Below are 13159 nucleotides of genomic sequence, written 5' to 3'. Positions count from 1 at the left end.
ATAGCCTTCGAATGTGTGTATGAAGATGCAGCCTGCTCTTCCAGAGAAACCGCGTCTGTAGTCCGTAGAGTCTTTGGGCTCATAGTTACAATATATATATATATATATATATATATATATTTTTTTTTTTTTGCATTTAAGAGAATCCTTGGAATATTTTATCTGGAAAGACGTTTACAATTATATTTGATAGATATGTTGACCACTAATACAGTTTTAGGGTTTAATAGATTGAAAATAATCACAATTTAAGATATTTTGTGTTCATACTGCTGCCTAATGCACTGCACACCAAAATGAGTCGGATTTCTGCACAACACCAACTCTTTTTTTCCTCTGGTTTGTTTAAAGTCTAACTCAATTTCCAGTAATTGGTGTGATCTGGACCATGTTTCAGAAGATCCAGACCGAGAACACCTCTATTATTCAGACTAAACTCTGGGACTCTGCTACATTGGTTCAGACCCAAACTGAAAAGTTTAAAAAGTCCGAACCAAACAAGGCAAGACTAAACATCATGGCCTGGATGGTTGAGGAAAGTTTCTGACCTCCGTGTTTGATGGTCTCAAGATTTCAGGCTGGCTCTGCTCTGCCGTTTTGGGCTCTGCTAGAGTGCGGCTGTGTCTGGTCTCGCGGCTCCGGGGAACGCTGGGTGCTACAGGCTGATTGGAAGCGGGCATCTGTGCATTACGTGGTCCAGACGTGACACCTTTACACACAATACAAAAAGACACAATGAATTATAAATTAATTAGACAGTGCAACAAATATAGAACAATTCTAAACTACATTCTTATTAAAATGTGTGAATTACCTGCCACAGAAGGTGGGCTGGACAGAGTGGTTCCAGGCACTTCATTTTTCTGAGATTCTTTGTCATTGGTTTCCTCTGGCCAGCTACCCTGTTGCTTTAACTGCTCATTGCACCGGGAAAAAAAAAAAAAAAAAACAGATGATGTGCGCTTAGAGTGAGTTTTAAAAAACATTTAAGTTACAGACATTTTACCAAAATTAAAAAAAATATTTAGTAGGGGTTATAATAGAGCACTGCATGTACATCCTGGTTTGGTAGATACCTTAGTACAGACAATACACAGAGGGCATAAGGTGTATCGTGATGCTTATTACTATCTTACATCCGCCAACAGTCTATGTTCACGCTATGTGGTCTGCAAGTGAGGTGTGTTCAGGTAAATTTCTGGCATATTGCTATTTTAGCACTGAAAAACACAGGTGCACCACTGACTGAATACAACAGAGACAACAGTCAATGATCAGACATTCATTGCCCCTTCACAGCGTGAACAACCAGATCACTTTCCACTGCTGAGAAGGGCAGAAGCGCTGCGCCGTTAAAATAGCAATCCGCCAAAGTCAGAGCGCAACTGGCTCTTAAAGGGAATGTAAAGTGACACACTGATTGGTTTATTTTATGTTACACCCAAATCCAAACCATATTTAATTAAAAGAAATAGTACATGCATATAGCACAATTCGAACCACGCAAGGTGTACTTTTCCTGTCGCTACAATAGCAAAGACGCACTGACGCTCTAAATAGATAAAGATTGCTAAAATAGGGCCTCAAATCCTCTTTATATATTCAAACAAAACCTTTTATTGTAAATGAAATATTTCTAAAAGAATAAATAGTAAATTGAGTCAAATTATACTGAATTGTTATTATATTAAATTGAATTAACACATTCTCAATCTGTATCGATTTGCAACAACAGCTTTCACCTTCTTCTTTGGGATCCTGAGTTTCTCCACTTCGATGGCACACTGCAGTACTTTATGGGTGGGCTTCCTTGGTTTCCTCCTTTCTAAAGATGCTGCAAGATCAAGACCCAGTTACAAACATCAGCGGACGTGATTTTTGAGACAAAACCAAGTAAAGAGCGAATACGGACCACATAAAAGCCCAAGACTCACCAGGTTTCTTCTCGGGAAGTTCTGCTTCTGGTGATCGAGCTTCAGGAGGAGTGGATAAGGGAGGTAATGGAGGTGTGTTATCAGGCTCTTCTGGAGCAGGCTGCTGTTGTTGAGGCTGCTGAGCCGGTTCTGTTGTTGAATCCTCAGACTGCTGATCCACCGCTGAGCTCACACAGTCTGCCGGCTGAGGTTCTGAAGGCGTCTGGTCAAAATTAGTGTTATTAATCGAAGCCCCCTGCAAGAAAGTGAGAGACCAGATTAGTGTAGACCAAAGCTGCTTAATCAGTCAGTTCATAAAATCCTGCTTTATGAATTAAGAACAAAACAGGAGGAAGGCTTTGTGGTGTTAAAGAACAGCTGTTTTGTAAGGCATAGGCATTGTAAGGCATTAATCTTACTGTTTTAGAGGACTCTGGGGTTTTCCTCGTTTTCTTCTTTGGAGAAAAGATCTGCTCGTACTCCTCTCCGCACTCGATCAGCCTCTTACTCGGCTTTCGAAGCCTTTTGCACTCTAGGATTCACAGCAGGACAATAAAACAAAGAAAAAACATACAACATTAAAAATCAATTTTACATTAGCCATGATCTTTTTGAACAAATTGTACAATGTGTGCAAATGTATGTGAACATCCCTTCTGCCAGTAAACTCTTTCAATAAAATAGGACCCTCTGAAGAAGATAAACATGTATATAAACATATTGGCACCCATGCCTAATGTCAGGCATGAGCTAGAGGAGTATAAAGCCCCCAGTACTGAGCTGTAAAGCAGTGGAGGAACTGTTTTTTCTCTGGAATGATGGTGATCCATCAAGTATGACATCCTGACCTCACTAATGCATTGCTCCTGTTGCTAAATGCAATCAAATTCTCACAGCAATGCTGTGAAATATAATAGTAAAAATTACTTGGACAATACAGACAGTTACCACAATAAAAGCAGGACTGACTTTTTTAATAGACTAGATTAAAGATTTTTTGGGTTCCTTAAATAATCTGTTTTTGGTGAAAATGGTGGTGCTAAATGCAGAGATTGGTGATATGCTGATTTTATTACATCCTGATACATTTTTATCATTAGTGTGCGACACAACATACATTTCAGACCTTAAATAACACTAACAAACTGTCAATTTTATGTCAATTTGGTTTTCTTTATTTCTTCATTTAATTTCTATATTGTAGATTTCTATTAAACACATGAAAACAATTAAGGGACACATATGGAATTATGTAGTAAATAGTCAAGAAAGTGTTTGTCCTCCACCTGACCCAATCCCCTGATCTAAACCTGATGAACTGAGATGGTGATTTGAGGTGATTTAATTGGGATGAGCTGGAGCTTCACAGCATTAAGGAAAAGCAGCAACTATTGTTCAGCACCTCCAGAAACTCCTTCCTTTAAGACGCTGAGAAAACTATTCCAGGTGACTCTCCCTCATGAAGACACTGAGATTAAAATACCAAGAGTTTGCAGATCTGTCCTCAAAGATAAATGTGCTACTTAGAAGAATCGAAAGTATAAAACATTTAAAGATAAGAATCGGTTGCTACTGGTCCATGTTCATCTTGTGTATTGCCATAAATATCATGTATCTTGAAAATAATTGTGACAGTTAATATTATAGTATAATATTTATACCATACTTCCCCTGACAATTGGTTCAAAAGCAGGTTCTCAAATTGGAACAGAACTAGTTTCATGTCCAGAATCAGAGTCACTGTCTCAAAAGACATTTATCTTAAAGTTCCAGCCCAAGTGTCAGCTTCACAATCTGTGGTAAACCTGTTTTTACAAGGGCATATATCAACTTTCTCTGTTAAACTGGGTTGAGATTTTGTGTGACGCTCATGACAAACAGTCAATCATCTGAAGCTGTCAACAATGCTGAAGCCACTGCCACCTAATTAGTGCTTAGTGGAGTAATAACAGACTTTTAACATAGTCTTTCTGACTATGTAATATGGTTTCTTCGCTGAAGATCAGCCCTCTATACAAAATCTATGATTAGTAGGGGTGGAAATCTGTTACGATACGATATTATAACAATATTTCGCCCATAATAACAAAGATATCACAATGTCACTGCAATTCTGTGATACTTGATGTATCTCAATTCTCTACTATTCAATTTTCTACGATTACTGAAGAGGATAAAATACTCCTAAAAAAGCAAATTCCAGGAATACTGGATTTATTGGTGTCAGATTGAAAGACATTCACAACTTACAAGCCACATCGCTCAAATCCGTTTTTTTTTTTGCTCAGATCAGATTTGACAATCTTGACAGTTCACATTTACTGTACAAATGTAAGTGATCTGTATCTGTGTGTAATGTGAACGAATTTGTCCCTGAAACGCTGCCTCACATGCTCACATTGATTCGTGTATAAACGTCTCATTCTTTACCAACAACAAAAAACTCATATTTGAAAGAAGTATTGTAGCTTTATAAAGGGAAATGGATGAGTTAGCAGCTCATATGTGGAGCATCTTTTGCTGCAGTGGAGAGTAAACAGCTGGTCTGAAGTTCATTGCTTTTGCTGTTTTTGCAGCTATAGCTGCACAGCTGCACCAAGAGATGTGTTTGTGGGGTACGAGAGAGAAGCACGTAGCACTAATGCTAATGTGTAAAAGCAAAAAGACATGAAGGCATGAATTCTGATTTGACCGTTTACATTCATATCGCATGTCCATGGATCGGATAAGTATTCGACTTAGGACCACATATGAAAATGACTCAAATCTGATTTGAAAAAATACGAATTTGACACATTTACACAGCCAAGAAAAAATCAGATCTGAGCCACATTGAGCAAAAAAATCAGATTTGAGTCACTTCAGCCTGGTAAATGTGAATGTAGCCAAATATTCTTCATTGCAGGTTTACCCTATTCATTTGATTTGTGGAGTTATGAAGCAGTAACGTTATTAAGTCAGATTGTTAGGGGCCTATGTTTAAAATGTTATAATGTTTCATTAAAGATATCGATATTTGATGCCACATTCTGATGTTTCGCAAACGAAAACAATTTTTTAAAAAATCCCACCCCTATTGATTACACTGAATAACTGTAAAAAAATGTTGAATAAAAAAAAATAATAATAAATAAATAAATAAAAACACACAATCCTGCATTGTTAGACAGGTCCCAGATGACTGATCCCAAAGCAGGTGGTATCCAGGTAGTTTTCAGGTAATCTATTAACTGCTGTAATTAATGAGCGACAAAACAAAACTAGCAGAATATTATTGACATGCGCTATGCAACAACAACAGTATCATCACAGGATCTCAGCCCCGATCCTTAGCACCGCATCTTGCTTCAGCTTAAACCTGTGGGAAATCTAGGATGCCACTGAAAGCAATGCATTAATTTGTCTTATTGCATAAATTCACTGCATGTTTGACCAGTCAGTCTCCTCAGATCTTTAATATACAGTACAGGCCAAAAGTTTCGACACACCTTTTCATTCAATGCGTTTTCTTTAATTTCATGACTATTTAGATTGTAGAATTTTCACTGAAGGCATCAAAACTATGAATGAACACGTGGAGTTTTATGTACTTTTTTTTATCTTTATTTTTATTAAGGAAACAACAAATCCTGTACAAAATGCCTTAACATCATATGGTGTTAGGTCACAGAGATAACAAACAAGAAACCAATAAATGAAAAGGAACAAGACCGATTATCACGTTTCCATTTTCACTAGTTTTAACCCTTTTTTCCCTTTTTACCCCACTTTCTTTACCCACCCACACTTCCACCTCCCTTATTACCCTCCCTCCTTTTATGTTACCCCATTTCCATTAGCCCTAATGGCACCCACACAGTAAGCCCAAAAAGAATAAGGAAACAAACAAAACAAAAAAATATATATGTATAAAATAAAATAAAAAATAATTAAATAATAATACATAAATAAAATAGAAATAGCAAGTAGATACTGAACGCAAAGATACAAAAAAAATAGGGGGGGGGGGGGGGGGGGGTCAGTCAACTGGCATAGTCCGAAATAACTCAAAAATAAAGAAGGAAGCTGTCCCACTTGGAGTAAAACGCACCAGTATTGCCTTTCAGAGTGAGCCTTATCTTATCTAGTTTGAGAAAATGCATGACATCGTGAAGCCACCTTGAAATTGAGGGGGAGGGGGGAGGGGGGGGAGTTTTATGTAGTTAACAAAAAATGACCCGGCCTCCACAGTCACCGGACCTCAACCCAATCCAGATGGTTTGGGGTGAGCTGAACCACAGAGTGAAGAAGGCAAAGGGGCAACAAGTGCTAATAAACACCTCTGGGAACTCCTTCCTTCAAGACTGTTGGAAAACCATTTCAGGTGGCCACCTCTTGAAGCTCATTGAGAGAATGATGCCAAGAGTGTGCAAAGCAGTAATCAGAGCAAAGGGTGTCTATTTTGAAGAAACTACAATATAAAACATGTTTTATATTATTTCACCATTTCACAAGTACAAAAACTCCACGTGTTCATTCATAGTTTTGAAGCCTTCAGTGGGAATCTACAATATAAATAGTCATAAAAATATAGACAACACATGTACTGTAGCATGACCTTTTAACACCCATACAAACGTAACACTCACCAGAGCTGTCTTTCTTCTCTTGAGCACTGGACTGGGGGCTTCTGACACTCTCCTCGAATACTCCATTTAGCTTGGAGGGTAGCCTGTCCCCGTCCTGTTCCAGAACACTGCCCTGATCGCTCTTTGGCTTGGAGCTCTTTCCAGCCTCAGCCTCAAACGTCTGCCAGCGCTTCTTTGGTGCCACAGTGGAGACGGTACCCCTGGTGCCTGGTGTCTCGGGGGCAGCAGGCTCGGAGTGGCAGTTCAAAAGCTCCTCCGTTACAGTCGCTTTCGCTTCAAGTGCTTCAGGCAAGTTCTGCTGCTTAAGTTCCTTGCTGGAGTCCAAAACCTGAGAAAGCATGTTGCTTCCGCTATCCTTCTGAGCTTCCTTTTTCCCTGCAGACTTTGTTTTGGATTTGCTCTGTCTGGAACCGTTGACGGGTGCTGCTTTTCCCTGTGGTCCGTTCTGAACAGGGGTAGTCGCCTTCTCGTCCTTCTCATCAACCCTGATGTCCTCAGGAGTAGAGGAGGGCTCAGGGGGTGGAGCAGGGATCATTGCAGGCTCCTGCTTGATGAGCTCAGAAGGTGAGGAGGGAGGAAGAGTCAGCGGCCTTCCCTCTTTCTCCCGGCTGTCGTGCAGGTCCTTCAGCAGCATGAGAAAAGTGCTGAACTTGTAGTTGGAGTCGGCACGCAACGGGGGCTCGTCCGAGACGTGCTCCTCCTTCACCAGGGACTTAAAGGACAACTCCTGGGCATCACGGAATGAGGCCCCCATGGGTGAACTTGAAGGAGAGGGGGTGAAAGAAGAGGAAGATGAGCAGGAGATGATTGCTTCTTTCTCTGTTTTGACGACGCTGACCAAATCTTCCGAAGGCTCTGACTTGGGCTCTTTAGCTTTTGAATGAGGTCCGTTCTGGGTACGCTTCTTGTCTGACCGAACTCTGGTCAGTTTCAGGAGAGTGGGGTTTGGAGAACTTCCTCTGTGATTAGAGAAGGCTGGGTTTGTAGGGTCCTCTAAAGAGTCTGTTTTAACCTGCCAATGCTGGTCTGCACTCTCCTGCACGTCCGCGATTGGAGAAAACGAGTCGGGGTCGTTTGCAGGAGGAGGTGGAGACAGGGATTCATGGCTAGAGTTTGGACCGTCTTGGTTTTCAGGTTCATCAGAGGCTGCCAGGGCCCTGGACATAAGCCCACAGCTGGCTGGCAAGTAGAAAGAGTGCATCTCGAACATCCCATCCGACAAGCTTGGGGATGTGCTTCCTAATCGCTTGCAGTTTGTCGCCTTTTTGTCTGGCGAGCGTTTTGAGGCAGATGCAGTGGTTTTCTCCATCTTCTGGACCTTTCTTGTTTTCTTTCTCAAAGGTTTTTCACACACTACCTTCGGTTCAGGGATGGGCTCTTTGTCCAGCACTGCGTCCGGCAGCTCCTCGGAGCGTTTTGGACATAATATCCTTGGAACCGAATCGATGTCCAAATATGGACAGTCCCTGGCGTCCGATTCAAAATCGTGTGCGGGTGGTTTAGGGATGTCCGCCGCGGGGTTGGACATCAGTTTGGAGAACAATCCATCTTTCAGTTTCATAGGACTTCTCAACAGTGGGCAGTTTTTCTTCTTAACCGACAGTTTCTTTTTCCGTGCCTCTTTGGCTTTGGGTGGGCTCGGGGAGGAAAGGTCGTGTCCATTGAAGAAAATGGGACTGGGTGAGTGCAGACGATGGATGGTAGAGCAAGCTGGAGGGGAGGGTGTCCTCGTCTCCATAACAGGGGAGTGTACCTCTCTGACAGGGGTAGGTGGATGTTTATTGCTGAGAGGCACCGGCATAGCTGCCTCTGCCTCCTCTACGCCGGCTTTCCACTGGGGCATCAGACGCTTAGGAACCTTCAACAAAGAAAAATAAATCAGTTAGGCCTGTTACAGTTAGTTACAGTTAGTCCTGTCATAAAGTAAATACATTATTGACGTATCACACAAAAAATGGACACAACCTCAGTACAGCTCTAGAAAAAAATAAGAGATCACTTAAAAATGATGAGTTTCTTAGATTTTACCAAACTGAAAACCTCTTAAATATAATCAAGAGAAAAAGGATGATAATAAGTTTGCTGCTTGATTTTTCACCAGAATTGGCATAAACTTATCCAAAAGCAGTGTGTAAGACTGGTGGAAGAGAACATGCCAAGATGCTTGATGAAAACTGTGATTAAAAACCAGGGTTATTTAATCAAATATTGATTTCAGAACTCTTAAAACTTTATAAATATTTGAATATTATGAATTTGAGGTCTGAAAGCTCTGCATCTTTTTTGTTATTTAAGCCATTTCTCCTTTTTGGCAAATAAATGCTCTAAATGACAATATTTTTATATGTTGTCAAACATATACCTATAAATAGCAAAATCAGAGAAACTGATTTAGAAACAGAAATTGTCTCTTTTTTTTCAGAGCTATAATATTTGATAATCGTGTTATCTGTCTATCGTCTACTGTGTTTAACTGTATCTGTGTTTGTTCACAGATTTAACAGTAAACAGTACTTTATTCAGTCATGCAAGACCAGGCCAATGCTTCAAAACCTGTGACTCCATTCACACATTATGGACTGCAGTAGGTAAAGAAAAAAATAATATACTTCCCAAAATATAATTAATTAAAATGATGCTTTTCTATTATCATTATATTGGTGCCATTCAAATGGTTTTAAAATGACAATAATTTCAAAGATCACAAAAATAAAAAAATGGAAATATTAAATTGTGACTAGTTTGTAATTTGTATTGTTTTACATTTCCAACAAAAAAAAATAATGAACAGAAAAAAAGATCACAATAACTTCTGGGACGGTATATTGTTCACAAAACAAGTTATTGTGACAGGCCTAGTTAAAGTGACTGACTGGTTAGTCACTCAATAAGCAATGAGTAAGTAGATAATGTAATAAACAGAAAGATAATGTCAGGCAATACCGTGTATTTGTAGCTCTTCTCTCGTTGTCTGCCTCGTCGTCTCAGCACAGGGAGTTTCTCAAACTGATGGCCTCCTTCAAAAGGGTACGTGGCTTTCCCTGAAACCCATGCCTGGTCAATGATCTCCCCAAACGTCCGGACAAAATACAGACGGCACGGCCTCCGACTGGGCTCTGAAACATCCCATAACATGACAATTAGAATTCAGATATTGCTTTATTTTTGTTTAATTTAAAGAACTTTGTGAATAGAAAGTTACTGTTACCTTTCATTCTGGTGTGGCTCTCGCTCAGGGGCTCTATAGACACCCGGCAGGGCCACCAGGGTCTACGGTTGAACTTTGCCCACACAACATCTCCAACTGCATACTTCACTCCGGGGAGAGGCTTCTTCTTTGGGCTGTTACACTGAAATGAAACATAAAAATACGTTTTATTTTAGATATTGATTATTTTTACCCATTCATTCAAGCAAAAACTGCAGAATGTGAGAATGAATGAGTGAGTATGAGCATCTGTCAAATTCTCGAATGCTTTTATCTGCTACATTAAGCTAAAAATATTAATTCTTTGTACTGAACATAAATATAAATTCTTATAAATGTCAGAAAAAATATAACTGATAATAATGTATAGTTACTGTGCACAATTTTAAGAATATTTTATTTTATAGTTGATTCCTGAAGACTCTGGGCGAGGTGTTTTTTTTTGATGTGGCAAAGAAGTGATGATGATGATGAGCATGTGCTGTAAAAGTGCTGTAAAATCTCCTTATAAAAGCTGCACTGACTTTGGACTTGATATAAAGCCCTATTCGGACAGGAACAGTTTCTCAGGGTGACATCTGTGAAAAATCAGACTCTTGCATCCGGACTACAATTGAAAAAACAGGAGGACCAGTGAGTTTTTTGGCTTTTTAGGTTACATGCCATCATGTTCAGTAGCTCCTCAATTTCCACTCACTGTTTTGTTTACATGGATCTCAGTGGAAACGTGCGCCCAAAGTGTAATTACGGTACGTGGCAGTGGACAAATAGCTATTTTATTAAATGCGAGGAGACAAAACTCAGAAATGTGCATCCGGACGGGACTAAAATTACCTTACGGCCACAGAGTTCAGCGAAAAACAGTAGATAATTCAGCCTGTAATTTTCTTTTAAAGAAAAACACGTACATGGTCGTTCCAGACAGGAATAAAATCACAGAGGACATCCTATAAAAGAGAAAATTACCCCAGGACCCCCTGAAAAAACTAATCCCGTCCAGATAGTGCTAAACACAGTGGATCAACACCAGCAGATGACATGACTCTCCAAACCATCTCTGATCAAATTTTACATTTCATTTGTAAATCAAGGGAGCAGAGTCTGGAGGAAGAGTGGAGAGACACACAGTCCAAACTGCTGAGGTCTAGTGTGAAGTTTCCAAAATCAGTGTGTAATACATCTATATAACATAAGAGTTTCACATTTTGAACTGAATTACTGAAATAAATAAACTTTTCAATGATATTAATTTTTTTTGAGATGCAGCTGTGTATGCCATGGATTTTTAACTTGGGTGATGACAGCTTGCATCAGATGTTTTTTTGGTTGGTTAGTCTTTGAACTCTTACTCACTCTCTGAACTACCGGCTGTCAGTCATGGGGACTCTCCCGTGTGGAAGCTCCACGTGGAGAATGGTTTCGTTTTTGGTGGTAGTATTTTCACATTAAAGTGCTTTATTTGCACCCCCGCATCTGATTTATGTCTTTAATCTGCTTTAAACAAATTCAGTAAATGTGGTCCAAATCTAATCTTTTATGTCATATGTGACATGGATGTGTTGTTTCTCAAGCAGTGTGCAGCAAAAAACACACAAAATCTGACATTTTTAGGACAAATTTATCACAGTAGGTCTAAAACTTATACAAACACAAAAATTTAAAACTCTTTGTGGTTTGAAGTGCATTTAAGGACATTTCCCTTCTTTTTTAATATTTATTTTGTAACATACACGATGAACAAGTGTGAAATGTAGCATCTGAAAAGATGTCTCTCTTTCCAGTGTAGAATTATCACACTTTTAGCGATGCACAGATGTGGTAATTCAGGTACGATGTCGATACCCGATATTTCCACGTGTGCACATCTGCCAATGTTAATGCCGATATACCAACCGTTCCTTACATAGACTTCACACAGCTCTACTGAAGAAAACAGCTTAAACTGGACCACAGTAAAGTTGGTGTGAGATTAATCCCAGCTCAGACACTTCCAGCGTAAATGGAAAGCAGCATTATTCATTTATACATAATTTATGACAAACGAAACTTTATTGGCTGCTGACAGAACTGAAACCAGTAAGCTGAGTGATTGCAAAGGAGTGATATGAATCATACACATCACTGGGATTTTCTTTGCATTCCAGTAACAGGCCTGATAGTAGTGGGTGCATGTGGTTGAGGTGGTTTAATTCCCAAAACTGTGATGGAATTTAACGTTCCTCAATTTCCTCAATCTACAGTGTGTTCCGGGAATACAACAGAAGGCATAACCATCCACCATGGAAACGCAGTGATATCGGAATTATATCAGTATTAGCCGATAATTGCTATAAATATGTTGATATTTCAGACCGATACTTGCTGGTGTATTTATTGTATGCTAGAAAAAGACCAGGCGATGCTGCCGTGCTACTTCCACGGGCCGACACTGGCCATGCTACTTTTAAAATCATTTTTTTTATTCTTAAATTCTTATTTATTTTCATTAGTTAAAACACAGGAATTTTGTCAAAGTCAATGATCCAACATGCGATGACAAGATATAGTCAGTAATCTGTTAGATACGGTCATGTAAAATAAAAAAGTGAGATTTTTTTTTTAATCCTAGCAGTTTTTAAAAAACTAACCGGTGGGGGGGAGGCTCCAAGTGGTCCAATGGGCTAAGCGCTGCCACTATGATCAGGAGATTGCTGGTTCGAATCCCGTTCATGCAGCTGGCTATCGGCTACCGGAGCCCTGAGAAAGCACAATTGGCCTTGCTTTCTCTGGGTGGGTAGATGGCGTGCTTTTTCCTCATCACTCCTAGGGTGATGTTGATCAGCACAGGGTGAGCTGATGTATCAGAACCAAGTCGTTGCACTTTCCTCCGAGTGTTAGCGCTGTGATGCTACTCAGCAAAGCTGCATTAGCAGCAGTTCAAAAAGAGGCAGAGTCTGACTTCACATGTATTGGAGGAGGCATGTGCTAGTCTTCACCTTTCTGGTGTGTTGGAGCATTACTAGTGATGGGGGAGTTCTAATGAGTGGGTTGGGTATTTGGCCATGTAAACTGGGGAGAAAATGAAAAAAAAAGAAAAATAGAAAAAAGAAATTAAATTAAATAAATAAATAATAAAAAAACGGTAATATGGCATCACACAAAACATTGCATGTCCTGCGGTGTCACTATTGCACATGTGTACATATTGCGATATCAATGCTGAAACAGTGTATCGTGAAGCTCTATACAGTGTCAAGACATAAGGATGAGATGTATGTTTAAGCAGGATAAGTTTTTTGCAGTATGGTGGGTGAAAAGGAAAATATATTTACACATAAGTTTAGTGCCACGTGACAGATTTTCCAGAGGCTGCATCCCAAACCATACACAAGCCAACTTAATTCTGCAGGTCAATGGGTGCAATAATTTAA

At 39.7% G+C, this 13159-nt stretch overlaps 1 protein-coding gene across 1 annotated transcript in view; it reads right to left on the bottom strand.

Moving 5' to 3' along the window:
- Window positions 1-13159, bottom strand: part of nsd1a (nuclear receptor binding SET domain protein 1a) — a 36120-nt gene that overhangs the window by 15512 nt on the left and 7449 nt on the right. The window contains exons 3-10 of the mRNA XM_049475235.1: window positions 9750-9891; window positions 9485-9657; window positions 6542-8399; window positions 2333-2445; window positions 1935-2169; window positions 1743-1834; window positions 815-914; window positions 549-709 (exon numbers count right to left, since the gene is read on the bottom strand). Of these exons, the coding sequence (XP_049331192.1) occupies window positions 549-709; window positions 815-914; window positions 1743-1834; window positions 1935-2169; window positions 2333-2445; window positions 6542-8399; window positions 9485-9657; window positions 9750-9891 (2874 nt within the window). The remainder of the gene's footprint in view (window positions 1-548; window positions 710-814; window positions 915-1742; window positions 1835-1934; window positions 2170-2332; window positions 2446-6541; window positions 8400-9484; window positions 9658-9749; window positions 9892-13159) is intronic.

The sequence above is a fragment of the Astyanax mexicanus genome, chromosome 2 (assembly GCF_023375975.1).
Source record: "Astyanax mexicanus isolate ESR-SI-001 chromosome 2, AstMex3_surface, whole genome shotgun sequence".
Taxonomy (NCBI): Eukaryota; Metazoa; Chordata; class Actinopteri; order Characiformes; family Acestrorhamphidae; genus Astyanax; species Astyanax mexicanus.
Note: the sequence above shows the minus strand (reverse complement) of the source record. Positions and strands in the feature narration are given on the sequence as shown.